This window comes from Peromyscus leucopus, chromosome 1 (assembly GCF_004664715.2).
Source record: "Peromyscus leucopus breed LL Stock chromosome 1, UCI_PerLeu_2.1, whole genome shotgun sequence".
NCBI classification, from domain to species: domain Eukaryota; kingdom Metazoa; phylum Chordata; class Mammalia; order Rodentia; family Cricetidae; genus Peromyscus; species Peromyscus leucopus.
This window is the reverse complement of record NC_051063.1, coordinates 2,409,452-2,426,849: the sequence shown is the minus strand read 5'-3', so window position 1 is coordinate 2,426,849 and position 17,398 is coordinate 2,409,452. Positions and strand designations below refer to the sequence as shown.

General features: G+C 47.3%; 1 protein-coding gene across 2 annotated transcripts; it reads right to left on the bottom strand.

The window, feature by feature from the left end:
* Positions 1–4,987: 4,987 nt before the first annotated feature.
* Positions 4,988–13,392, bottom strand: Pfdn4 (prefoldin subunit 4). Of its 2 annotated transcripts, XM_028885102.2 has the most exons (4): positions 13,163–13,392; positions 7,231–7,338; positions 6,608–6,748; positions 4,988–5,382 (listed from the first exon to the last, which is right to left on the bottom strand). In XM_028885102.2, the coding sequence occupies exons 1-4, from the start codon at positions 13,184–13,186 to the stop codon at positions 5,251–5,253; spliced, it is 405 nt and encodes a 134-aa protein (XP_028740935.1). In that variant the 5' UTR covers positions 13,187–13,392; the 3' UTR covers positions 4,988–5,250. The 2 variants fall into 2 exon arrangements, with proteins under 2 accessions (XP_028740935.1, XP_028740936.1); XM_028885103.2 differs by lacking the exon at positions 7,231–7,338 and having other exon boundaries at positions 13,163–13,231.
* Positions 13,393–17,398: the final 4,006 nt, after the last annotated feature.

Here is a 17,398-nt window from a genome sequence, read left to right as displayed (position 1 = left end):
ATAAAGCCATTTGGCCTATAGCAAAGCAGCTTAGAGGCAGGCGGGAAATTCAAGGAGAGGGACAGGAAGAAGGCATGAGAGATGCCAATAAGCCACCCAAGGACACATGTAATGGGATGCAGTTAAAGCCACGGAACATGTGGTGATACATAGATTCATAGTTATGTGTAGTGGGTAGCCATTCCAGCTTTGACCTGGAAGTACCACCCCCCTTGAAACTTCAGTAACTGTCATGCCTACAAGGTGGAGCCAAAAAAGAGGACCCCTGAACACCCGAGATCCAGATGGGCCAGCTCTCTTGGTTCCTAGATCCTGGATGCTGGAGGTAGACCGAGTAGAGTTCTCCAGAGAACACTGCTGGACTGTGCTACACCTTTCAAAGACCCTGTAGCCTATCCCTTCACTTGTAAGTTACCCCACGAAATAAACCTCCCTTTTAACTACGTGGAGTTGCCTTAATATTTAAATTAATATCTGGTGCCCAACGTGGGGCATGAACCCACGACCCTGAGATTAAGAGTCTCATGATCTACTGACTGAGCTTTTAGCTAGCAAAAAGCTTGAGCCACAGCCATGCAGTTATAATTAATATAAGCCTCTGTGTGTTTACTTCGGGGACATGAGTGGGAGAGATTTGTCCCGAGCACTGGCAGGCCAGGACACAGAAAATCTTCTGGCAATACCTGACTAACTTGTAGGAGAAGCTGGAGCAAAAGCAAAGATGGTCCATGAGGAGCAGAAAGACACTTGGCCAGAACTGCTTGCCTAGGCATGTCTCTTGCCCTCTATTTAAACCTAAACTTCATGTCAATGCTCTCAAAGACAAACTTAGGTTGGGTGAAATCACTGAACCTGTTTATTTGTCCCCATTGCAGACACTGAATAAATCTCTCCCCACCCAAAAACCTGGTCTCTGCTTTTCATTATTACTGTTTCATTGGCCTATTAAGGGCAAGTGGCCAAGCTCAGCTTGTCGAGGTTGTGGGGGGCCAGGATCTGACCTTGGAGACACAGGTAACAGATACACTGTTCTCCCTGATATTTTTCTTTAAGGCTTTTCCTTCCATCCAGCACAGCATTAAGCTGCATCCTGCCTCCTTCCCTCCACACTAACTTCCTTGTAAGAATACTTTCACATCACCCACAGTTTAATCTTATGATCTGTTCACTACCAGCAGCTGGGATGCCTCCAGCCACCCTCCACCCGTAAACCCTTGGGTCAGATAGCAAGATGCTCCTGTTTCTTGTTACCTGGTCCATGGATGGGCTGTGCTAGATTGTCAGGTGGAGCTCCAGTGCCCCAGCTGGCCCTTAAAGGACCAAATTATCTCGCTGTTTCAGCATCACCCCAGGTTTAGGTTTAGTTCCTTCGTGTGGTTAAAACAGACTGCCTAGGGCAGGTAATTTTTAAAGAACAGGTTGCTTTCTTACAACTCTGGAGGTTGGGAAGCTCAAGGGCACACAGTCAGCATCTAGCAAAGCCTGCAGGCTGTGTCATCCCAAGGAAGGCAGAGGGACAATCAAGAGGGACCAGACTGATTCTACAGTAAATCTTTACGGTAACCATGATACATTTCTTAGGCAGAGCCCCCTTGCCCAAATCACCTTTTTGATTTGGGTTTTGTTTTCTTACCTTTTATTTTTAATGATGTGTATGTTTCTGTGTGGGGGTACTGTGGTGGTATTGTGTTCCCCAAAATATCGTGTACCTTAATAAACTTATCTGGGGTCAGAAAACAGAAAAGCCACTAGTTAGCAGTGATACAACAATTAATTCAGAGATAGAAATCTCTGGATCTCTGTGAGTTCAAGCACATGGAAATAACAAGCATGTGACACATGCTTTAATCAGAAAGTCAGCCTTTAATCCAGGGAGTGTGTAGAAAGCAGAAAGATATATAAAGCGTGAGACAAAACTAGAAGTTTTGGCTGTTAAGCTTCAGCTTTCGAGCAGCAGTTCAGCTGAGACCATTCGGATGAGACTCAGAGGCTCCAGTCTGAGGAGACAAACAGCTGAGATCGGCGAGGTGAGATAGCTGTGGTTTGTTCTGTCTTCTGATCTACCAGCATTGACCCCAATAACTGGCCTCGGGTTTGACTTTATTAATAAGAACTTTTAAGATTTCTGCTACAGGGTACAAGTGCCCCAGGAGGTCAGAAGAGGATGTCAAATTCCCTGGGGCTCGTTAGGTGGGTGTGTGCCACCCAGCATAGGTGCAGGGGTCCTCTGCAAGAGCAGTGCTGGCTCTTGGCTTTTAACCACTGAGCCATCTTTCCTAACCCTGGTCTGGGCTTTTGGGACAGCCTCATGACATTGCCCAGCTAATTTGGTTCTGTGTTACCCATTTCCTGACTGAATTACCTCCCAGCCTTGACCCTCTAACAGCATGATAACCAAAGGCTTGAAGAAGAGTCTTTGTGAGTCATTTGCTAGGATCTTTTTGCAGCAGTTTAAGCTTGACTTGGAAGCCAGTCCTGATGGTGTAGCCCGTTCACCCAAGCATTTAGGAGGAGAGGCATGTGGCTCTCCATGAGTTCAGGGCCAGCCTGATCTACATAGTGAGCTCCAGGACAGCCAGGGATATATATTAGAGACCCTGTCTCAAAAGCAAAACAAAACAAGGAAGTCTGCCTTGAGGTTAGAGAGATGGCTCAGTGGTTAAGACTGCTGCTGCTTTCAGAGAACCCAGGTTTGGCTCCCAGCATCCACATCAAGTAGCTCACAAACTGCCTGTAGCTCCAGCTCTAGAGGATATGACACCCTCTTCTGGCCTCAATAGGCACCTGCACTATGTCAGCAGGAGAAGCCCAGAGTGGGGCACACACAAATTAAAAATAAATCTTAAAACAAGTATCCTTGTTAAGAATTTTAGAAATTATATATCCATCCATCTTTAGGCTTATTTACAAGCATTTTTTACCAAAAATATCACATTGCAAATGCTGACCCCTGAAGGTTGAACAATCTCTCGTACAATTCTATTAATCCTGAAAGTAGCCCGTTCTTGCACGATGACACTTCCCTGGGTACTCTGGCACATCAGTGCCATCTGGTGGGAAGTTAGTGCACAGGCCTTCCAACTCCAGGACACCCGTGGTGGTCAGGATGAGAACTATTGCCACAGGCTCGGGTACGTGAGCACTTGGCCCTGGGCAGTGGCACCGTTAGGAGAGCTTCTGAGAACGTTCGGCATTGCTGGAGGAAGTAGACCACTGTGGGTGGGAGAAGGCTTTGAGGATTCACAGCATCCCCACTTCTGGCTCAGTCCCTCTGGGGTGTGCTTTTAGCTGGGCTCTCAGCTTCCTGCTGCCATACTTCCCATGCCACGACAGACTCTAAACTGTTCCTTCTTTAAGTTGTGTTGGTCACACTATTTCATCACAGCAACAGAAAAGTAACTAATATATGTGTCTCTTGGGGGGTATGTGTGCATTCATCTCAAAATTAAGTCTTGCCTTTAAACAGTGGCCTATTTTCTACATCTTTATCAATATGAGCATCTAATCACAAAGCACTACAAATCTAAAACTAACTTTAATTAAATGCACAAACATTTTGGAGCAGCAGTCGTCGGCTCAGCAGGTAAAGGTGCTTGCGGCCAAGCCTGATGACTCAAGTTCAATCAGCTGAACCTACATGGTGGAACAGGATAATGCCCAAAAGTTGTCTCTGACCTCCACACATACCCACCCTCCCCCCAAATGCTTTAAAAAAATTAACATTTCTTTCTATAGACTTCAACTTCTAAAACATCTTTTTCTGTTTGTATGAAGATTGACATGAATCATCGATTACCTATGTCTGTAACACAGATACATGTGACATAGGCCTAAGACGCGTATGTTATACATACACCTACATGTTGTTAGCGAGTAACAGCCCTTTGGCTGTGAAGGAAGCAAAGCAGGCAGGTGTGAGCTGAGCATCCGTGTTGGGCGTCACCATCAGCCACTGAAGTCAGGTGGACAGGCAACAGGACACAACTGCTAAGAAAAAAGGCTAGGTGTGGTGTCACACACTCGAAATCTGCCTCGTGAGGCAGAGGCAGGTGGGTCATGTGAGTTCAAGGCCAGCGAGCTTCAGGCTAAGCAGGACTACATAAACCCCCCTGGAGGCAGGAGAGCTGGCTCTGCTCTTGCAGGGTGGGTTCAGTTCCCAGCACCCACATCCTGTGGCTGACAACTGCCTGTGACTCCAGACCCAAGGGATCTCCTACCCTCTGGCCCATGGGGACTGCACACACACAATGCACACATAGTACACCCATAGTACACAGACTTACACACTAAAAATACTAAATCTTTAAAAAGCAAAAAGCCCCCTCTCGCCGGGCGGTGGTGGTGCACGCCTTTAATCCCAGCACTCGGGAGGCAGAGGCAGGCGGATCTTTGAGAGTTCGAGGCCAGCCTGGGCTACCAAGTGAGTTCCAGGAAAGGCGCAAAGCTACACAGAGAAACCCTGTCTCGAAAAAAACAAACAAACAAAAAAAAGCCCCCTCTCCTTGCTTGAAATATCAGCAGCTACTTCATCACGTTTTATTGGGGGCAGGGGGATGGGATGTGGAGGTCAGAGGACAATTTGGGGGAGCTGGTTCTCTCCACCATGTGGGTCCCTGAGATCAAACTCAGCCCATCAACTTTGTGGGGATCACTCTTACCCACTGATCCAGTCTTAAGGTTTCTTTTTTTCTTTCTTTCTCTCAAGACAGGGTTTCCCTGTGTAGCCTTGCCTATCCTGGAACTCACTCTGTAGACCAGGCTGGCCTTGAACTCAGAGATCGGCCTGCCTTTGACTCCTGAATGCTGGGATTAAAGGCATGCACCACCACATCCAGCTCTAAGCTTTTCTTTAATTCCTTTCCACAAGTTGGAAACTAGTAATTGGGTGGGATCTTCCCCTGAGGTCACCACTTCCTTTAGGCCAGCTTCCTAAGGCTTCTTAAAAATGCAAATTGCAAGAATTTTAAAATGATAATACAGAAACAAAGACTGTTTAACTGATTTTAATAACATGACATAAAGCCCCTAAAATTGATATAATCATTATGCAAAATACATACATGAATACTGTCTTCTTTCAAAAATATAAAATAAATAAGCAAGACATGTGAAAATAGGCAAGTTTCCATTAATTAAATGAAAATTTTAAAAAAAAGTTTTCCTTTCGTTTCATTTAAAGGAGGGAAATTATTATTCAAGACAATATTCAAGTTTATTAAACAAGGTAAAAAAAAAAGTATTAGAAAATGTTTAGCTTTCATCCGCCTCAAGGTTTATGTTGCTGCCAAATTTTGCGTATAACTGTACTTTCAAGTCGGCTAATACCCGCTGGATGGACGCCACTCTGGATTCTAAGGCATCAATCTCTTCTTGCAAAGTTTTCTGGAAAAGAAACGGTTTAAATTAACTGGCTTCTTCAGCTAGATGACTTATGAGCACGTAGTCTGGAATTATATTTGTCAGGAATTTTAGGTAAAGAACTCTAAACTGGTCAGGGGCAAACTGACAGCAGTAATTAGACCCAAGACCACAGTCTGAACGTGCAAACATTTAACTCAGGCCAATGCTAGCTCATCGTGGTGCCGAGGATGCATTCTCAGTCTCTGCTGCGACTTGAACTCCGGGCCTCTGGAAGAGTGGAAGAGCAGCCAGTGCTCATAACCACTGAGCCATCTCTCCAGCCCCCTCTCAAGGTTTATAGATGCAGATTCCATCCGTGGGAAGTCCTGTTTTAGAAGTCTGAAGCAGAGACTACCATTTGAAGTAACACTCAAGCTAATGAAGCAACATTATCAGGGTAACTGTCACCAGCTTCTCACCCACCGGCTGGCTGGAAGCCTCGTGGAGTTCATTTCACACACCCTCTCACTGGGCACTTCTGAAGCAGCCAGCTTCAACCCCGGAACCACACTTCTCTTTATTTCCTCAAAACAAGCTTCTAAATGTGAACCAAGACTTATGCATAAGATTGCTCACTGGAACATTATTACTTCAGCAAAATATCGGAAACAAATTAATGCTAATAAGGGCACAGTGAGCAAATCAATGCCCCTCAACACACGATTAAGATGGCCTCAAATAAGTCATAAGACAGTGGTGGTATGTTGGAGGCCTGTGTGGTTTCCGATCAGTGTGTTGTATAAACGAGCATCCAATAGAGAAAATGCTCCCGCACAATGTTAACTGGCCCAGGTATTACACAGAGGTGGGTGGGGAGGAGAAGAGGGGAGGGGAGGGCTAACAGAGAGACAGGTTCACCACTGATGGTGGCATCAGATGGTACAGCTCCCAGGGATTCCTCTCTATATATCCACACTAGTGCATACTCAATGTTTTCACCTGGAAACAAAAGTTCTGGGGGCCAGAAGACCACAGCCATGTGCAATTTTGCTAAGTCCTGGAACCTTTCTGGGCCTCTGTCCTCACTCTAAATTGTGCTGTGAAGATTACTAAAACCACACTGGCAAAGTGCTCAGAGCCCGGGATGCTGCACAAAACCCTCAATGTTAGGAGGCACCGCTGTTCCCCTCCACCTGTGACTATGCATAGGACATGCTTCCCGATTTGAGAATTAGATTCTGTCACCCGGGACAAGGCTCCCACACACCTTTGCTTCTTCTAACATTTCCTGAGTTTCTTCTTGAGAGTGGCTAATGAAAACATCTCCGATCTGGTACGGGATCATTAAGCAGTCGTCATCTGCTAGCATGATGTCATCGCAAGCATCTTCTAAATTCTGGAGGTGTTTCTGTCAGGCAAGAAAAGAGAACTACATGAAAAGCTGAGCACAGGCCTCGAGAATTACAGGACATGCAGTAGCAGCTCAGTGTCCCTACATCTGTAGGGCTCCAGGATCAGTAAACACAGTGTAGTTTTATCCCCAGGCAAATCCTCAAACATGGTATAGAACTGCACTAGGAAACTGCACTAGACTCCAGGGCCTTACCCACTGTGACCCCACCTCTCCTAAGAGCACAGATGAGCTCTCGAGCTGGGCTTGCAGTCACCTATAACCAGACCAGTCAGCAGGCTGAGGCTAGCCTTAGCTACATGGTAAACTGTAGGATCAGGACCCTACCTCAAAACAAACAAACAAAAACAGACTTCGTATTAACTGTCCAGACAGTGTCACCAGGGACAAGGAGCCATGAGGAAGCTAGCACTTGCTAAACATAGTTCAGTTTTAAGGGTTACAGTAGAACTTCTAAAGCAGATGTTTGAATCCAGTACCTTCTTCACTTCTATTTCCTCCTTTAGCTCTGTGATTCGACTCGTATTTCGAGCAAATTTGTTTATTTTTTGCTGATCTTCGAAAGTAACATTGACATCTTCTGCAGCCTGAAAAAGATATTGAGTTTTCTGTAGAATTTCAGAAGTTACGGGTGGCCATCTTACACTGTGCGGCAACAACCAGTGCACCACCCATCCTCAGAGAGCTGAGAGCACAAGGTATAAGACATCACAGTGTGTCATCTGACTAATTGTTTGTGACGCTACCATCTTCCCCATTATCCTACAGGACCATCTGTAAACATGTTTGAACTATAAAAAGGTAATTAATAAAAGTCCTAATAAAAAGAAAAGCCAACTTTGCTCAAAAGGCAGAATTTCCCAAGCTAGGCCATTGTTTCACTAAGACATGCCCAGGAAGCAAAATGTTATGTAGTCATTTTGTGAATGACTCAGTGAATCTCACAGACACTGTTTCGGAGGTAAAACACATACGGGCATGCTGTGCTGATACACTGTAGAGTCATCATGCATTTCAATGGCGCTGGTCCACACACTTAAACTTTGTATTTATTCTAACACAGTGAATCCACTACAAGGTGATGGAAATTGAAGGTCTTATATTTCACATTTGATGTGACAGATCTGCAGACAAAGCTGAGTGTTTAGACGATAACAGTCAACAAAGCTTGGGCTCCTACCAGACGCTAAGAACTCTGCTAACATCACTAACATCACCACTTCAGAGATGACCTGGGACCTGAGTTCAGATAACTTGGGCCAAGCCACACAGGCAGTAAATGGGCAGACCTTGATTTTAATGCAAGCAATCTGTTCCCAGTGTCAAGTATACATATGCATGCCCATGTGTGTGCAGAAACATGAGTTCCTATTGAGTTAGAAGATGTGGCAGGAAGTTCTTAGATTGCTTCAGAATCTTAAAGGGGTTTCAATATATTTAAAAAGGAAATTAAATACAACCCTTCCTTACGGAGTCTTTATAAAAATAAGAACAAGTGTACTTGACAATAGCTTAAAGGGGAGTAAAGCTATGTGTATGTAAAGACAGGCCCTACTAGCTGGACATGAAGCACATCTCAGCATGTAAGACTGAGGCAGGAGGATTACAAGTTTGAAGCTAGCTTTGGATCCATAAAGAAATCTTATCTCAAAAAGTTCATGGTGCTGGAGAGATGGCTTGTGGTTAGGAGCGCTTGCTGCTCTTCCAAAGGACCTGAGCTCAGTTCTCAGCACCTGCACCAGGTAGCTCCCGACTGCCTGTGATGCCCGCTCCAGGGGTTCTGCCCGCTCCAGAGGCTCTGCGGCCCTCTGCTGCCCTCTGCAGGCACACGTACGCGCACACAAACAAAAATAAAACCTTTTACAAAGAAAAGGCTCTCACTGAAGCTACTTATAGATAGTCACATTTGCAGATACCATCACGTATTGAACTAATAAATGCAGGGTCAGTAAGATTGGCTGGCTCTTCTGCCAGCAGCAGAAGTAAGTGACAATACCCACACTCCACCATTTCTGGTGTCTTGTAAGCTATGGCATAAGGCGTGTGTACACAAACTTCTCCAGAAGTTGAAAGGCAGCCTCCAGTCTCGAGAGACAGCTCAGTGGCCTGGATAGACAGCCCCGGATAGAGACTTAGGCCTCCCCTTCCTTTAGCAGACTCCCATCCTAAGAAGCAACTCCACAGCACTAAGTCTGTCATCAGACCCAAAGTGCATACTGGAAGAGGCCTTCCCACCCTGGTGTGCACAGCATGGAGGTTCAACACTGTAATTCCTATTAACACACAGAGGAAAAGCAGACACTGAACAAACACCAAGGTGGAGAGATCTGGCGCCTTTGCCTATGAGAATTATCAATCTAAACAGAGAACCCTGAAGACTTCTCCTTACCTTGGGGGTTTAGTGTTCTGTTTATACAGTGGGCTGCCAAGCCCTAGAATGCATTTACACATGAGTCTGTCACTTACACATGAGGACTTTAAGGGAACTGGAGGGAAAGGCTCTAATGCAGTGGTTCTCAACCTGTGGGTCAGGACCCCTTGGGGTTGAGCAACTTTCCACAGGGATCACCTAAGACCTCGGAAAACGGATATTTACATTACAACTCAAAACAGTAGAAAAATTAGTTATGAAGTAGCAACAAAAATAATTTAATGGTTGGGGTCACCACAGCATGAGGAACTGTATTAAAGGCTCGAAGCATTAGGAAGGTTGAGAACCACTGTTCTAGCAGGGCCTGTATGACAAGCAACCGGGGTGAAAGGTTTCTGAAGTGATACTGGAATATGACAGATCAGACTCAGAAACATTTGGATGCCAAAGAGTGCTGGAACTTGGCTACTTTCGATCTTTCGAAGCAGGCATTTCCTGGTGTAGCCCTGCCAAACAGCAGCCACATGCAGGCACTCGGCGACCCTGGGACCCAGTTCCTTGAGATGGTTTTTCTCCCAAAGTTAAGGACTGTAGTCAGTGAGTTAAAGGCATGGTGCTACTTCACCGAGCCAGGAGGTGGTCCCCAGCAGCAGCTAAAAAAGTGGCACCTGTGATCCCTAAAGGCAGTTGCTCCTATAGCACATGGTGTTCCTTTTGAAGGTGCTAGGGATTGAACCCACGGCCCTCACACACTGGGCAAGCACTCTACCATACAGCTGCACCCCCACCCCACTTCTACATTTCCTGGTGCAAGGGCACCAAGAAGTTGATTCAGTCTCCCAAATCATAGATGCAAGATAGGGCGGCACTGCAGGGTGTCCAACCTTTTGACATTGTGACATGATGCCACCTACAAATGTGCTGGGCCACATGTACAGATATCCTGGGACCGAAGACTACAAGGTGAACATGCCCAGCCCACAGCACGTGCATTCTCTGGAAGGGTCTTGGTAGCTTTCATTGGATTTTCAAAGAGACCTACAAGCCCAGAGGGCTAGCGACACTGGTCTTGGCCAAGCCAGACACCGTGACTCCTGAGAGCAGTTATTTTCTAGCAGTGGAGAAAGGCAGGACGGACTCCAAACCATGCATGTGGAACTTAGGCCATTCGCTCAGTCCCTGAGCCACCCCGATCTGTCATCTGTGAAATGAAGAAGGTGTTCCCAACTGTGCAGGGATGCTGAAATGAGAATCAAGCACAGGACCCGGGAGTGCCGTCACCCGTCAACAAATAACAGCTAAGTAAGTACTCTGCCTGCTCGGTACTGGTTCCAACGTGCAATACGAGGCTAACTCAGTTGGTAGCGTGCTTGCCCAGCATGTGTGAAGCCCTGAGTTTCATTCCCAGCACTGTATGAAACCAGGTGTGGTGGGACAAACCTGCAGCCCAGCAGTCAGGAGGCGGAGGCAGGAGGATGGAGAGTCCAAGTTCATCCTCCGCTGCATAGTGAATTTGAGGCCAGCCCAAGTGACAAGAGACCCAATTAAAAAGAAATGAAGGGCCGGGCGTGGTGGCGCACGCCTTTAATCCCAGCACTTGGGAGGCAGAGGCAGGCGGATCTTTGTGAGTTGAGGCAGCCTGGGCTACAAGTGAGCTCCAGGAAAGGCGCAAAGCTACACAGAGAAACCTGTTCGAAAAAAAAAAAAAAAAAAAAAAAAAAAAAAAAAAAAAAAAAAGAAATGAAGGAAGGGAAGAATGCTAAAAAGGAGCATTATAGATTAAGGGAATTCTGCTAGCTATGAGAGACATGATGCTTTAGATTCAAGAGAAAAGTAAAACGCCCTGAACCCTGACTATACCCTTTTCCTGGTAGCGTCTTATAGGATTGTAAGAGGAAACAAACCATACTTTATACTGAGTTTAGGTATGGATAGTTGGATGCCCAGGAAAAAAAAGTTCTCACCAATTTCAGTTGGCAGTCAGATCTCTAAGCTCCAGACCAGCCAAGGCTACACAGTGAGTCCTTGTCTCAAAAAACAAAAGGACAAATCTAGTGTTTATCATGTAACGAAACAGTATGGCTGACATCTGACGACCCAACCTAACAAAAGGGGCAAAATGGAACCTGTTTCCTCCTTAGCCAAATCACATGGCCATGGACCTTACTTTGCTACTGTATAACAATTTGTGGGTGATGGACCAGCAGGGTGAGCAACTCATCCTAATCCTGAAGCCTTCCCAGTCTCTGCAATCATTCACTCCTGAATAAACCAGAAGGGCTGACCATCATCCGTCAGTGGCCAGACGCACCAAATTCATGGCACTGGACAGCAAGAACACAAACGACATTCTAAAGGGGTATTAAACAATGGAATGAGAGCAAATGTCTGCAGCCAGGTCCCTCTCATGAGAGACCCTGCCCTTACACACACACACACACACACACACACACACACACACACACACACACACACCCTGGAGTAAGGATGCTGTTTAAATCCCAGCTTTTCTTCTGTGCTTCAGTTTCCTCATCAGCTAAATAAGAATAAAAACAGAATCTCCCAAAAGGTTTAAATGGTAGAAAAAAATAAAAAACTCGTAAACACGAAGCACTTCACCAAACACACTGTAAAAGCCCAATAGTCATCAGTTGGTATTTTTTTTTCTTCCTGCCATTTCCTTTTCTCTACTTAGACTGCACATCTGGAAACACTTTTGGGTTATAATGCCCACATGTTTGTAGATGAAATTTAAAGGTCTTATTAATAAAAAACAAACTCAGAGCCAGGTATTGGGGTGAACGCTGAAAGATCAGAGAGACAGAACCCACCACAGCTACCACCTTGCCAATTCCTCAGCCGATCCTGTTTCCTCAGACTGGAAGCCTCTGAGTCCTCATCCAAATGGGTCTCAGCTGAACTGCTGCTGCTCAAAAGCCTAAAAACTTAACCAGGCTCTAGTTCCTGGTCCTCATGCCTTATACCCTTCTGCTTTCTGCCATCACTTCCTGGGATTAAAGGCGTGTGTCACCATGCCTGGCTATTTCCAGTGTGGCTTTGAACTCACAGAGATCCGCATGGATCTCTGCCTCCAGAAGGCTAGGATTAAAGGTGTGAGTGCCACCATTTTCTGGCCTCTATGTCTGTCTAGTGGCTGTTCTGTTCTCTGACCCCAGATAAACTTATCAGGGTGCACGATATATTGGGGAACACAATATCACATGTTAGTTTAGCTTGATTTCAAAGTATGACAAACAGGGTTGGATAGCCATGTAGATTGGTTGCCTATCATGAATGAGGCCCTGGATTCACCCCCACCAGCACACCAAAAGCCAGATGTGGTGGCAAACACCTGTAATTCCAGCACCTGGAAGTTGGGAGGTGGAGGCAGGGGGATCAGAAATTCAAAATCATCCTTGACTACACAGGGAGCTGTGGGCCAGTGTGGAAGTGTGATAAAATACCACACTGCGCTCCATGCACCAATTATCAGGTGTCGTTTTAAAATGAAATAATCAAGAGCTGTGATTCGGGATCAGACAAAACCACCTGACACAGCATCTTGCCAGATGAATCGCCAGGGAATGGCTAACTGTGAAGTGCGGGGAGCGGGGTGGGGGGACCCGTGTCCTTCCGCGGGGCCGGGGGAGACCCAGGGGAGCCGCCACACTCCCTCGGGCCGAGCCCTCTAACGTCCACAAACACCGTTTCAGCCCGAAGGGCACAGGTGCAGCGAGCGTGGGTGGACGCGGGGCTCCGGGCGGGGCGCAGCGGTTGCGGCATCAGCTGTCCCGGGATGGAGCCCAACCCGCTCCCCGAGGAGACGCACGACCCGAGCCGGGCAGCCGCTTCCCCTCCCGCTGAGCCGGGGCCACAGCAGCACCCGTGTGCCCAGCGCGGGCCCGGCCCCTCGGACACCTCATCTTCCCAGACCTCCGGCCACCAGCGCCCCGCCACTCCTCAGACCCCCCGGCCCGCATCCCCTGGCAGCCCCGCCGCCGCGCCCACGCCGCCTCGGACCCCGGCCCGGCCGCACTCACCGCCTTCTTCATGGTGGCCGCCATCTTGGACTGGACCACGGGGCGCAGGGGAGGAACATCCTGGGGCGCGCCACCCCCCTGGGGTCCCTCCCGGGCCCCGCTGACCAAAACTCCCCTAAAACACAGCACTATCTCCACACTGCTTCCAGCGGGGTCCCTGGCCGTGAATTCTTAGACAGGGACTCAGGAAGGAACTAGAACCCGAAAAGACTTGGTACGTTCCAATTAAAGGGACAGGCAGCTTTCCTCTCGGCCGGCATAAACACCAAGTGCGGCCAACAGTCCGGCCAGAGATTCCAGCCACGGGCAGCAGGGGGAGCGCTGGGTACCACCCAGCTGGACAGACCCGGAGGAGTGAGAAATTCTTTCTGCATTAATTCAACAAGCTTAAACTAAGCCGAGTAGCAGCGCAACCTAAAAAGGAGCTGCGGAAGCTGGGGGCGTGACTCCGGCTCCTTCAGTACAGTGTTTACACTCAAGCATGAGGACCTGCGTTCGATCCCCAGCACCCACGTGAAAACCCAGTGCCGGGTGGGGAGTGGGAGGTGGGGCAGGCAGAAAGCTACAAGTTGAGGGCACGGACATGCGGGCCACACTTGAAGTTGGCCTTAGCGTGCCTGCCATTGACCACTGCAAAGGACACTGGAATGGAATGCGCAGCCAGGAGTGGATGAAGCCAAAGGATGACCCCAAAAATCTAGAGCAATATAACAGACTCAAAAGCTCAGATGATACCTTATTTTTATTTGTTTGTTTATTGGAGACGGGGTGTCGTCTATATGTAATTCTGGCTGTCCTGGAACTAACTATGTAGACCAAGCTGGCCTTGAACTCACAGAGGTCCTCCTGCTTCTGCCTCCCTAGTGCTGGAAATCAACAGTGAATTCCACCGTGTACAGCTGAAATGAATTCTTTTAAGTATTTTAAATTAAATTGGTTCAGCAATATGTCTGCCACTCACTCAAGTATGTCAGCCTGAGAAGGCTGTCCATAGAGGCCTGATGGGCACAGGCTTCCTCAGCAACCAGGACCACTGTTACCTCCCTGGAGCCAAGACATTGTCCTGGGAAACACAGAGCTCTGGGGGCAAAAATGCTGAGAACATTGGGGCAAGGGGCATTGTCTCATCTCCCAAGCAAGTGATGTGGGCCGGGGAGGTCTGGGCTTCAGCAGCGGCCCAATAAGAACGTGGCCCTGGGCTGGGTACCCTGTGCATCTCTGACAATCCCTCCTGTGGCTTCTGCAAGCACCAGTCCTCCCACCAGGGCATGCAAAGGAGGGAAGGGACAGGTCTCACCTGTCTGCTTATAGTGCAGTGGTCCTCAACCTCCCTGACGCGGCGACCCTTTAATACAGTTTCATGCTGTGGTGACCCCCGACCGTAAAATTATTTCGTTGCTACTTCATAACTTCATTTTGCTACTGTTATGAATCATAACATAAATATCTGCTACGCAAGATAACTGAACTGATGTGACCCCTATCAAAGGGTCCTTCGGCTCCCATAGGTCACGACCTACAGTTGAGAACCGCTGTTACATGTACCCTTTGATTACAGTCTGTCTCCTGTCATTATATTGCAATCCTTGTTCATTGTGTGCTTACCAGCAGGATCTCGGGGTGTAAGGAACCTGGACCCCTCAGACAGAGGTTCTAACACACCCTCCCAGAAAAGCGTCTGCCGGTTGCACTCTGCTAACTTGGCAGTCGCTCACAGGAAGCTGGCTCTCCGCCCGAGGCTCACCGTGGCACCACTTTCAAGGAGCTCATTTACACGGCACCACGAACGGAAGCCCTTGGCCCTGTAGCCCGTGGGGCAGCTCAGAAGGAAGAGCTAGTGTCTGGCTGCAATGGTCAGTGGAGACTCTGTAGTTGGCGGCGTATTGACTGGACCAGGCACTGGGGATGCTGCCTGTCGAAACAGATAAAACACGTTGTCTTCATGCAGCTTGGCCATCTAGTGATAGCACACAGACCACAACAGAATACTTCAATAAGGACAGTGTGTCAGAAAGGGTGATTAGCATAAATGTGACTGACTGCCCGCAGGAAGGACGCACAAAAAGATAAGGAACATATGCAGCTCTGCCATGAGAACTCCACTGGAGAGGCATGAAAAAAAAAAGTTGATTTTACTGGAAATGACTGTATACTACAGTGTGTCCAAACACATCCCAGCTTTGGGCTGTGTCACACAAGGATAATGAATGTATTTGTCATTTTGTGGCAGTATGTATTGGGTGCCCACCCACTCACCCCCCCCCTACCCCCACCCCCCAAAACAAAAAACCTGCAGCATCGCCCTGCGCTCCCTGTGCTTGATGAGTGACAGGAATGGGCAAATCTCGCTAGCAGGAAGTAATTTGATCCTGTGCCTGCAGGGGGCGCCCAAGGATCATGACTGCATTTCCCAGGCATTCAAGTCTACATACTAGGAATTTGTTTATATTTGGCTCAAATATTTTTGTAAGTTATTTTGCCCTGACAGGGTTTGAAATTCTCATGTCTTCCCACTGCACGTAGGGTCTAACTCAAATTCAGAATCAAGGCCAGACTTCCTCTCTGATTATTGTGTAACACATTTCCGGGAGTCTTGGACAAACATCTACTCACCCCAGACTGGGAACCCATGACAGAACAAATGACGGGCAGCACAAGAGTCCAGCTTGGTGAACAATGGGTTCCCCGAGGGTACCTACAGGACTGTGTGGGATGGGCTGCTGGGAGGAACATAGAGAACTCGAACACCTTCTTGGTCCAGTCAGCACACCAAGGTTTCAGAGTCCCCATCGACCACTGCAGCTGACACTAACTCTTTCACCTGAGTCTGGCCCAAGGGTTGCAGCTCCCAGGACTGGGGTTTGAGGTGAACTACAGAATGATGTGATATGATGGATTCTTTCTTTTCTACCTCTGCCCTTTCCCTCCAGGAGATACAGGAGCAGGGTGCCATCTTGGATGGAGAGGCCAGACCCCTCTCCAGACACAGAACCTTCCAGCACCTTGATATTGGGCTCATTCTTCTCCACAATTCTGATACATTTCTGTTGTTTATGAATTACCAATTAACCATCTTGGGGGCTCTTTGTTATAGCAACATAGACGCACTCATACAGACTCTTTCATAAACACTCACAGCCCTGCAAGCTACTCTATAGCTCTCTCTGGCCATTTCCTTGGGAGCTCTTTCTCTTCTGCTAAACCAGAAGCCCCAAGGGAAGCAGACCACACCTGTTCATTAGTGAGTAAATAAATGCATGAAAGAATAAGCGGCTGTGTATTTAAGGGTTAGAGAGTAAAGTGAGACACAGGATAGCAGCTGGGGCATTCATTCAATTACAATGTTCAAGGGTCCATGTTCATGTTGGCATTTTTCCCCACACACCTCACTCACGTCGTGGTCCCATGGGCTGGTCGCCTGAACAACCTTTTGTCACCAGATGGCACCATGACTCCAGTCTTTAATCTTCCTTCTGTGCAAAGCCTTAGGCATCATAAGTACTGCCAGGCAGGAGGACACAAAATCAAGTAAGGCACACTCTGGGCCAAAATAGAGTCATCTCGTGCTAGTTTCAATTTGTAGTTTTTTTTTGTTTTGTTTTGTTTTAAGATGTTTATTTATTTATTATGTATACAATGTTCTGCCTGCATACCAGAAGAGGGCGCCGGATCTCATTGCAGATAAGCCACCATGTGGTTGCTGGGAATTTGAACTCAGGACCTCTGGAAGAACAGACAGTGCTCTTAACTACTGAGCCATCTCTCCAGCCCCGTTTTTTTGTTTGTTTGTTTGTTTTTGTTTTTGTTTATTTTAACCAGGAAAGATGACATCTTTTTTCAAAAATATCCTGAATATCTGGGATTTTTAGACCTTAATGGAATAGACCATTCTCTGGGCTTGGTATACAGCTCAGGGACAGAGTGCTTGACTAGAATCCATAATGCTTTGAGCTCAGTTCCCAGAACCACAAGAAGATTTCTTTTTAAAAAGTAAACCATTGTCTAATTAATCTGTTTATACCTCAATGGTACCTGGCCCAGCAACGGTGACTTTGAGAAAGCAATCATCATTTAGTATCAGCAGCTATTATCCAGCATCAATTTCCTGGTGTGATCCCTCCAAGCGGGGATTTTTTCGGCACTATCCTGCACTCTGCCCTTAGCCAAGCACCCCTCATCACAGGACTGCTGCTCACAAATGGGTCTGATTTGCACTGCTGTGGACATCTTAGATGT